General features: G+C 56.6%; 2 protein-coding genes across 3 annotated transcripts; both read right to left on the bottom strand.

Moving 5' to 3' along the window:
• Positions 1-1,603: 1,603 nt before the first annotated feature.
• Positions 1,604-3,029, bottom strand: LOC102977918 (protein S100-A6). Of its 2 annotated transcripts, none has more exons than XM_007130247.3 (3): positions 2,907-3,029; positions 2,195-2,353; positions 1,604-1,829 (listed from the first exon to the last, which is right to left on the bottom strand). In XM_007130247.3, exons 2-3 carry the CDS (start codon positions 2,330-2,332, stop codon positions 1,695-1,697), a joined length of 273 nt encoding a protein of 90 aa, XP_007130309.1. In that variant the 5' UTR covers positions 2,333-2,353; positions 2,907-3,029; the 3' UTR covers positions 1,604-1,694. The 2 variants fall into 2 exon arrangements, with proteins under 2 accessions (XP_007130309.1, XP_054938284.1); XM_055082309.1 differs by lacking the exon at positions 2,907-3,029 and adding an exon at positions 2,770-2,790.
• Positions 3,030-4,138: 1,109 nt separating this feature from the next.
• S100A5 (S100 calcium binding protein A5) lies at positions 4,139-7,017 on the bottom strand. The gene is made up of 3 exons (XM_055082310.1): positions 6,964-7,017; positions 6,200-6,358; positions 4,139-4,580 (listed from the first exon to the last, which is right to left on the bottom strand). Exons 1-3 carry the CDS (start codon positions 7,015-7,017, stop codon positions 4,434-4,436), a joined length of 360 nt encoding a protein of 119 aa, XP_054938285.1. The 3' UTR covers positions 4,139-4,433.
• Between the last annotated feature and the right edge of the window lie 2,568 nt (positions 7,018-9,585).

Below are 9,585 nucleotides of genomic sequence, written 5' to 3'. Positions count from 1 at the left end.
GTGGTAGGTGCGTCTTAGGTAAAGGCTGAGTTGCAAGTTGCTTTATTGGGGGGTTAATTGCTGGGAGCCAAAAGATCCCCGGCTGACATTCCCATAGCACCAAGTGGTGTCACCCTCTTCACTGGAAGGGCTCCACCGTCGTTGTTCCCTCCGTCACTGGCCCCTCCCTAGGGGTTCGAGAAAGCCAACCACAACGGCCCCGCGGCGTCCTGCTCTCTGCCCACACGAGGGCGCTCGCTCCACGCCCCACTATACTGGCTGCCGCGGCACCGGGAAGGTATCTTTGGGGGGCGGGCGGGGGGGCGGATAGAGCCAAGGCTTGGACGCGGCTGTGCACACCGGGAGCTCAACCTGGGTCCCTTCCTGGTTCCCAGCTGTGCCAGTCCCTACTCCCTGCGGGGAAGGAGAGGCCCCTAGAGAAGAAGGGACGCCAAGAGGTGAGGCTTCCAGCCCTCTTGGGACGGTTGGCTCTTCCCCACCCCCTGGAGGAAGAAGACTCAATTCCACAGAGTTGGGCCCCCTGGGAAGTGGGGAGGTGAGTAAGAGGGGAAGGAGGATATGGTCTCCCTCTGGGGTCCCCAGAGCCTATAGAGGAACTTGCCTGGCATACGCTAGGCCTGGAGGGGACAGAACTGCCCCATGTCCCTGAAACACAATTTACCCCCTTCCCCTACCCGCCTGCCTGAAAACGCTAATGCAAACAGTGAACTCAGACAATAATTCAGACAACTAGTCATCTTCCCTGATGGGGGCAGAGAGCCAGGCTTGGCTCCGGTGGAATACCTGGGGTGATTCATTCTGCTGAGGCTGTAGAGATGGGCTGGCTCAATATTGACAGAAAGGCTTGAAGGTGCAGTTGCCCAGCCCCGAGGACCCCCCCATTCCACCCCGAGGACCCTCAGCCCACCCCTTTCATGAACACCCCATGAGTCATGTATTCGCACAGCTGCCAGCTTCTCAGACCACCACCCCTGGCACAAAGGACCCTGTCCCTAAATGCAGGGACAGACTCCTAAAGGGTGCCTCCCACCTTTGACCAACCAGGGCATAGACAGCAGAATCGAACTCAATCATACAGCGTCCGTCCGCAGTGGTCTCCGACAGAATAGCAGAACACTCCCCGGCCAGATATGCCTTCTCTGCCCCCATTTCACTGTGGTGAGAAAGTGAACCGGCCCCGCCCCAAGGCCCTTCTGGCCCTTCCCCTCTCACCACGCCCAGAGGAAAAATACGTCTTTGTTTTAAGAGACCCTGCTAGGACTATCTCTGCCACACTCTGGACTCATCACAGCCTGGCTCAAGCACCATTTCCTTCTCCAAGCCCATCCCAGAACCCCTTCCAAGGCGGGGGCACTTGAGCCTTTCCTTAAGATGACTTCACCCAGAGTGGGCATCTTTTTCTAATTCACATAAAGGCAACTTAATGAGCTCACAACCGCTTTGTTAGGGTGCATCCGCCATTTTGTGGACCCTCCCACCAGCTCCCCTGGCCTGGTGAGTCACTGAGTCACTCCCAGAGGTAACTGCGAGAAAACCCTCTGGTGGCTGATGCAGCACCAAACAGAGGAGGAAACGGAAATCATTGGGAAGCAGGACACAGGGATAGATTTAACCAAAAAAAAAAAAATTTATTGTACAATTACCCACCACTAGACAGGCCAGCTAGAGGGTGTCTCCACCTTCCCAATTTATTTTCAGCCCCGGAGGATGTCATTGTAGATCATGGCCAAGGCCCCCAGGAAGGTGACATATTCTTGGAAGTTCACCACCTGGTCCTTGTTCCGGTCCAGGTCGTCCATCAGCTTTGCAATTTCAGCATCCTGCAGCTTCTAACGTGTTAGAATGGGAAATCCAGACTCAATGGTTTTGAGACCTTGGGTTCTCTGCCTTTCCCCCTCCCAGGCAGCCCTCTCTCATACAAATGGCTCTGTGCTCACTTGTCACCAAAGATCCAAGCCCACTTTGGGTTCACTTGGCTTTACTTCTCCTCTGTTCCTCACTCAGGAGGAGTGAATACCAGGCTACGAGTTTCCCCAGCCCCTCAGGGGTGTGGACCAGTGGTCCAGTAAGGCACATGATCTAGGGCCCCAGAATGTGGGTAAGCCTGAGTCATGCACCTGGCACCTCACCCTCTCCAAATCCTGCTTCTAAAGGGCGAGAGGTGGGGAGAGGGGGCCTGGGGAGTCTCACTCACCGCGCCAATGGTGAGCTCCTTCTGGATCAGCTCCTTCAGTTCACTCTTGTTCAGAGTGTTCTTGTCTCCCTCCTGACCGGAGTACTTGTGGAAGATGGTCACCAGGAGGCCAACAGCCTGATCCAGGGGGCGCGCCATGGCTGAAGGCTGGGCTCAGAGCTGAGGGCAGAGAGGCTGGTCAGTGCCCTGGGCAGCAGGGCCTTCTCACTCACCCACACCCCCCCAACTCCTTTTGACTACCCCTGCGAAACCACTAAGTGTCAGGTGACATCAGGAGACAGCCCAGGGCTTGTAGGGGAGGGAGAGGGCAGAGTCTAGGGCCCAGACGTGAGTGCCCTACAGAGGACCAGAGTGGAGGTGGTTCAAGAATTCTAAGGAACAAATAGGACCACAGCTGAGAACTGTCTTCCAGGGGTTCCAAGAAAAGTTGGGGAGTATGTTGTGAGTGAGGGTGGAGGCTGCACACCCAGCCCTACACACACACACAGCCTCACAGGGCCACACACTGCGGCACGAACACACCCCGGGACACACTCTCCCAACCCCAGAAGGGCCACAGTGGGGGGCCGCCCCACCGGATGCCTTAGCCCGGGGCCGGCCCGGCCGCTCCCGCCTCTCCCTGCCGGCCCCAGTCTGGATGCAGGCGGACTAACCCGGGGCGGGGCAGGCCGGCCCCGAAGGACCGGGGCTGCCCTGCCTAGCGAGGACTCACCGCGACTGCAGCGAAGCGAGAAGGAGCGGCCGAGGGGGATGGCTGTGTGGCCAGCCCTCCAGCCTTATAGCGGCGCTTCCGGGAGGCCGGCCGCCCACTGCCCGCCCGCGCCCCACCCTGCCCGCCCTTTACGCAACATCCTCGCCCCAAAACTTTCCACGCCTCCTGCCCCGGGGCTGTTCGGGGCTCCGCGGGGCGGGGGCGCCGAGGGGAGACCGCGGCCAGCCTAGTAACCTCGAGCTCCCTCCTAATCTCCAAAACCCAGTTTTCCCCCCGTCGCGATGTGACAAGAGGAGGAGGCGGAGAGCCGGGCAGTGTCAGAGTGTGTGTGTGTGTGTTCCCCCATCCCCCCACCTGAATTCCACCCGCAGCCTCTTGCCCATTAAAGTGCAACACACACACCAGAGTCAAGCCCTGTAAGTGTCATTAGTTATTCACCCTCCAATGCAAAGTCTGTCAGATCCTCTCCTAAGAAAGGATTTTGATACGGGGAGGGAGGTGGGGAGAGCAGAAAGCCCTGGATCCCAGAGATGATGGTAGGGCTTGTTGCTGGGGGGGGCGGAAACGGAGGAGAGGGAAAAGGGGCCGGCGTGGTGGTCAAGGCCAGACTCCCCCTTCTTACCAGTGTCCTCAGGGGGGCCTCCTGTGAGTTGATGGCAAGTCAGAGTGCCCCATCCACCACTGCCCTCGGGGACCACATCCCAGGCCCCCCAGTGACCTCACTCTCAAAGCACTTTCCCCCTTAGCTTTCTCTGCATAGTTGCAGCATTCCCTGGAGGCAAGCAAAAGCCTGGCCCCACTTCCTCATTTTACTGGAGGGCAAAACTAAGCCTGGATAAGATTAGTCACGTCTGCACTGAAGAACAGGAAGTGGGGTGGAAACCCAGAACCCGAATGCCCAGAGGCTGCCCACCCACTTAAGGAGAAGCTCTGCCTGGTCCCACCCCACCCCAGCCAAGGTGGACAAGAATGTTCCAAACCAGCCCTGGACACCTGGAATCGAAAATCTTTATTTCCTCGGCTGGAAGGGAAGGCAGAAGCAGGGTCCATTTGGGAGGGAGGGGAAGGCAAGGGGCCACGGAGGGTCTGTGAGAGGAGCTGCAGGGGCCAGGAGCCAGGGCCCAGTCACTGGTTGTCTACCAGAAAGAAGTCGTTGTAGGGCACGCACAGCATGGTCAGGAACACTGATTACTCCTTTTTGTTGTTGTTGTGTTGTTGTTGTTTTGTTGGGGTTTTTTATAAATTTATTTATTCATTTATTTATTTTTGGCTGCAATGGGTCTTCATTGCTGCGCGCAGGCTTTCTCTAGTTGTGGCGAGTGGGGGCTACTCTTCATTGCGGTGCGCGGGCTTCTCATTGCAGTGGCTTCTCTTGTTGCGGAGCGCGGGATCTAGGCACACGGGCTTCAGTAGTTGTGGCACACGGGCTCAGTAGTTGTGGCTCGTGGGCTCTAGAGCGCAGGCTCAGTAGTTGTGGCGCCCGGGCTTAGTTGCTCCGTGGCATGTGGGATCTTCCCGGACCAGGGTTCAAACCCGTGTCCCCTGCATTGGCAGGAGGACTCTTAACCACTGCGCCACCAGGGAAGTCCCCGAGTACTCCTTGAAGTCGATCTCTTGGTCGCTATTCTTGTCCAAGCTCTTCATCAGGTCATCGATGCTGCTCTCCTTCATCTTCTCCGAGGGCCCAGGTAGAGAGACAGGTCAGCCACCCCTCCCAGCCCTGCCCTGACCCCTGGGAAGGCAGCCTCAGGCTGATCCCCAGCTGAGTCAGCCACGGAGCATCTCAACCCCCAGAGTCTCCCCCCAGGCCACACCCAGCACGGGGCACAGCCAAGCAGAGCTCAGTGACCTGACTCCTGAATCGGAATAAATTACAAGAGGAAGGCTAGTGCAGTCCCCCTTCCCCTCGACACTTTCTACCACCCAAAGAAATAATAAGCTAGATTTCATACAACACCTAATAGAAACGTCTTGGTGACTATGTGGCACTAAGTGAGATCCAAGCCTTATTCCGTCCCTGCAGGACAGCTGTATGGAGTGAGTGCCTGACACCCGGTCCTCTTCCTTGTCTGGTCCCCTGCCCAACCAGCCCAGCTCCACCAAGAGGATGGAGACAGCGCCCTCAGGGGGAACAGGAAGAAAATACAGACACATCCTGCCCTCTCCCCCTCACTGCCCTCACCTCCAACTTTGCCACAGGAGGAAGGACTTCGGGACGTACAGAGATGGAAACAGCCTCTCTGTGACGCCACCCTTGTCCCCAGTCTGGGCTCCTGTTATAGCCAGGCCCTCCCCAGGGCCTCTGTCCCCTTGTAGTTAACCCTGCTGGACCCATGGCCCCTCCCTCTGCCTTCGTTAACTCCAGAATGCAGAGAGCTTGGCAGGAAGGCCAGAGGGGAGGCCTGGTGACACCCACGCCTGCTTTGGTCCCCTGTCCACAGGGACACACGAGGTGGAGCTTCTCTCTGGGGAGGCCCACTAGGGTTCATGATGTGACAGGAGAGGTCCCCAGGCTGATTTTAAAGGAACGAGGGAGGTTGATACATGGGCCCGGGCTGGAATTCCAGCCTCTCACTAGCTGGGTGTCCTCAGACAAGTTATATAACATATCTGAGCCTCAATTTTTTTTTAACTGTAATAATAACATAATGACTACCTCATAGGCCTTTCCCTTTGTCAGTTGCCTCCCTCCCACCGTCTCCATCTGGTAAGAATCAGTTCTTCCCCCTTCCAAACTGTGTTCACAAACTAGTAGAACGATCCTTTTGGTTCCCGTGTCAGCACCAGCTGAGAGCCCCAGACGTGCCGGGCACATGGAGGAGAACCAGGCGGGGGCCCTGCCCTTGAGCTGTGCACAGCTGACCTGGACCCCTGAATCATCTCATTCCCCACCCCCACTCCATTTCTCGCACAGTCTCCACAGCTGTGAGAGCCCCGCCTCAACATGGAAGTTTCCTTGATCTCCTTCTCTAAACCTTCGTGCAGGCTGAGGTCCACCCTCCAGACACTTCCCTTCTCCGTTCCCAGTGAGACCTGACTCATCCCCAGGCATGGCCCAAGGTGTTCACCGTCTTCCTTGGGTCTTTGTCTGTACCCTTTGGCCATCCTGTCCTTGCTGAGACTAGTGTACCCTGCAGGTAGGTGTGTATCCCCTCACGCTGGGCCTCCCACCTCATGCTGGGAAGCCCCCGGGGGGGGTGGTCATCAGTGCTTCCTCTTTTTTTCCCTCCGCTCCCCCACGGTGCCCACGGAGCACTGGGGCTCTGGGGTGCAGGGGAGGGACCGACACCTACGTCACCAAGACACAGGTCTTTCTTGATCAGCCCCTTCAGCTCCTTCCCACTCGGAGTCAGTTTGCTGCCCTCTCTCCCCGGATATTTATGGAAATTTCTGACCATAGTGGTCAGGGCCTTCTCCAAAGAAGTCTCCAACATGGTGTGCAGTTCTGGAGGCTGAAGGGAGAGGAAAAGATCCCATTCCCCAGGAAGCTGGACCTTCTGCTTCCCCCCATTCACTAGCCCACCTCCAAGCCTCTCCCTCAAGGACCAGCTACTGGAACCCACGATGAGATCAAAATCTACCAAGTGGACCCCAGTGTCTCAGGACAGGTTGTAGTGAGAACCAAGGCAAACCTGGAACAGCCAGAGCAGTGAGACTGACCAGGCTGGAAGGAGACTGCACACTCTCCTGCTTAGGAGATGTTGAAAAAGGGGTCTAGGGACAGAGGGGTGACAAGATGGCCTCCCCAAAAGAAGAACTGGTGACAGATGGTGGAGCCAATGAAGGGTCAGGATTTTCTCCCTGCCCGATCCATCCTGGGCACTCATTTTCCAGAGGCCGTCCTCACCCAAGTCACCCTCCTTGGCCCGGGTCCCTGAATCACCTAATATCAGGGAGTGTCCCATTAGAGAAGTGGGGCACAGGGCAAAGAGAGAGTCCAGGGGTTGGAGGAGGCTGGGGCTAGAACTGGAAGGTAAGATCTCAACAGGAAGTCGGGGAGGGGTGCCAGGACTTGTCCAACTAGTCACCAGCCTCTGGCCCAGAGAACTGTACATACAGACCAGCCACGAGGCAGTGAAGGGGGTGGGCCTATTGAAACCTCCAGGGTCATTCTGAGAGCTGGATCCAGAGGTTGGGTCTGAATGGGGCCCTCCAGTCCATCAGCACAGCTACACCCACCCAAGAGAAGAAGCAGCTGGGGCTCCTGTGACTCAGACTTGGAAACCACTTCCCCCTTAGGTAGGAAGGAGCCAACACCCAAGAACCTGGGGGCTACAGGTAAATCTGTGTTGAGTCCTGAGCAAGGAAAGGAGGAAGAAGCTGCTGCCTCTTAGCTACAGACCAAAGCCCACCTGACGATTCTTGAACTGGACCTGAAATTCATCTCTTACCACCCCAAACCCTCAGCCTCTCCCCACTGCCAGGAGACTCACCCAGGACCACAGTGGAAGGCGAGGCCTCTGGGCATCTGCAGCAGCATCCTGGCTGCTTCTGATCCCACCTCCACCCCCAGGGCCACTTCTCAGGAAGTCCCCATAGCCACGATTCCAAATACTCTGCCCTCTTCTCTCCAAACACATGCCCACTCATCGGGCCCGGCCTTCCTTGGCGGAGGTCACCAGAGCTAGTCACCCTCTGGCCTCATCGCCCAGCTTGCCCCACCATATAAATGAGCAGGGAGATGAGAAGGAAGGATTCACCAAGGAAGGAGAGAGCCAGAGAACTCACGCAGCAGAAGCAGGCTCCCTCCCACTGCTCTCTGACTTTAATTCCCTTGCTCCAGTCCCCAGGAAACCAGGGCAGAGAAAGGGCCGATAAGAAGGGGCCGGAGGGCTTCCTTGGTGACGCAGTGGTTGAGAGTCCGCCTGCCGATGCAGGGGACACCGGTTCGTGCCCCGGTCCGGGAAGATCCCACATGCCGCGGAGCGGCTGGGCCCGTGAGCCATGGCCGCTGAGCCTGCGTGTCCGGAGCCTGTGCTCCGCAACGGGAGAGGCCGCAACAGTGACAGGCCCGCGTACCGCAAAAAAAAAGGGGGCCGGAGACAAGGAGGCCCAGGTCAGAGCCTCCTGGGACACATATGGGGAGAAACCCGCTCTGCCAATCTCACCTTCCTTGTTTCCAAACAGATGCGACAGTGGGCACACTGAGTTTACCATGGCACATACATCTTCAGTCCTAGAAGCTTTGTCTTCCCAACCAAAAATCAGAACTCACAATCTGATGGGTCAACAGCCAGGCTCCCTGGAAAGAAGATTCAGGAGGTACGGGACAAACGCAGAATGTCCACCCATACCCTAGGCCACTCTCCACATTGGGGCCCTCCCACCCACTCCAAAAGCAGAACAGACATCTCAAGATGGGAATCAGTGGGGGAAGATGTTTCCTGCCAAGGGCATGGTCAAGGTCATTAGCAAGTATGGAGCCTAAGATTTTTAAAAGGCTTTTCAATGAATGATTTCTTCTAAACCTCACTCATCACCATGGGAAAGAATTGTCAGAGACGCTTGGAATGGAGAACTGAGAATCAGGGACTGAGGCGGAGATCAGGGAAGGATAGAGCTGGGTGATGGGGTAGGGGCTGTGGACTGTGGGGAACAGGTTCGGGGTGCATAAATGACCAGGGTGGGGATCAGGGAGAGTTGCCTGTATCCCAGGAGAGACTCAGACATTGTTCTGCCACCAACCAGTCCAAGTATGAGAACAGAATGGAGTTAGGGGCTTAGCACCTATTGCTGCTGCAGCCCCACCCTAGCCTGCCTGGATGCTCCTCGCTGCCCCCGACTCCACTCCCACCCCCAGCTGCCAAGGTAGAGAGGCAGCAGGGACTGGTCGCTAAGCAACAGGAGTTTCCGAAGTAGGGAGTGATACAGGAGGAGAACCAGGGGAGGGCACTCCATGGAAGATAGGCAGACTGGGGCTTGGGGGAGGGAGAAGGGGGAAGTGGCAAACGCTTTCCTGGATCAAAATTCTACCCAAGTCTCTGTAGTCACACTCTCAGGGAACATCTGAGTCACCTACCTCACTCTTCTGAAACTTGAGACAAAAACACAATGTGATGAGAAGGAAAGGGGAAAGCTAGAAAAGTCAAGGGAACCAGACCTTCCCTGCCTCTGGACCTGCCCTCTACTCACCTCTTCCTTGAAGGTCCCTGTACCACCCAGGCATGACCTAGAAACTAACCACAATCCCACCCATTGCAGGCTAGAACTGCTGGCTTCAACCTAAGGAGAACTAATACCATGCCTGATATTTTCTGGGGGGAAAAAAATCTCAACTTCATTTATCAGATCCCTATGCCTGGAATTTTGTTCCAAAGCTATGGTCACCTCCTACCACCTCCTTCCCTCCCACCCCAGCCACTATCCTCCCCTCATCCCTCCCAAGATCCTTTGTCCTCCTCTGTTGGAGCATGACTGCTAACTGGTAATGAATCCCATCCTAGGGCCCCTGGGACAGAGATGGGAGTTAGGGAAGGATGATATTCTCATGCTGTGGCCAACAGCCTGCTCTTCCTCCACATCACCTCCCTGATCTGACTGTGAAATGGTAGGATTCATTCATCCCTGGGCTTTGAAGCCAGGGCACTGGAAGGGGTGGCAGGCAGGACCTGGGCCGTAAATGTCAGGACTGAGCCTTCCTCCCCATCCTACCCTGGCCTCACTACTTCCTCCTCATGAC

Source organism: Physeter macrocephalus, unplaced genomic scaffold (genome assembly GCF_002837175.3).
Source record: "Physeter macrocephalus isolate SW-GA unplaced genomic scaffold, ASM283717v5 random_71, whole genome shotgun sequence".
NCBI lineage: Eukaryota > Metazoa > Chordata > Mammalia > Artiodactyla > Physeteridae > Physeter > Physeter macrocephalus.
Note: the sequence above shows the minus strand (reverse complement) of the source record. Positions and strands in the feature narration are given on the sequence as shown.

Coding starts and splice junctions, on each gene's coding strand:
- LOC102977918 (XM_007130247.3), bottom strand. CDS start 2,332: ATGGCGCGCCCCCTGGATCAGGCTGTTGGCCTCCTGGTGACCATCTTC. Junction 1,830..2,194: donor AGGAGCTCACCATTGGCGCG/GTGAGTGAGACT, acceptor CTAACACGTTAG/AAGCTGCAGGATGCTGAAAT.
- S100A5 (XM_055082310.1), bottom strand. CDS start 7,017: ATGACCCTGGAGGTTTCAATAGGCCCACCCCCTTCACTGCCTCGTGGC. Junction 6,359..6,963: donor CACTGCCTCGTGGCTGGTCT/GTATGTACAGTT, acceptor CTCTCCCTTCAG/CCTCCAGAACTGCACACCAT. Junction 4,581..6,199: donor AAGACCTGTGTCTTGGTGAC/GTAGGTGTCGGT, acceptor GGGCCCTCGGAG/AAGATGAAGGAGAGCAGCAT.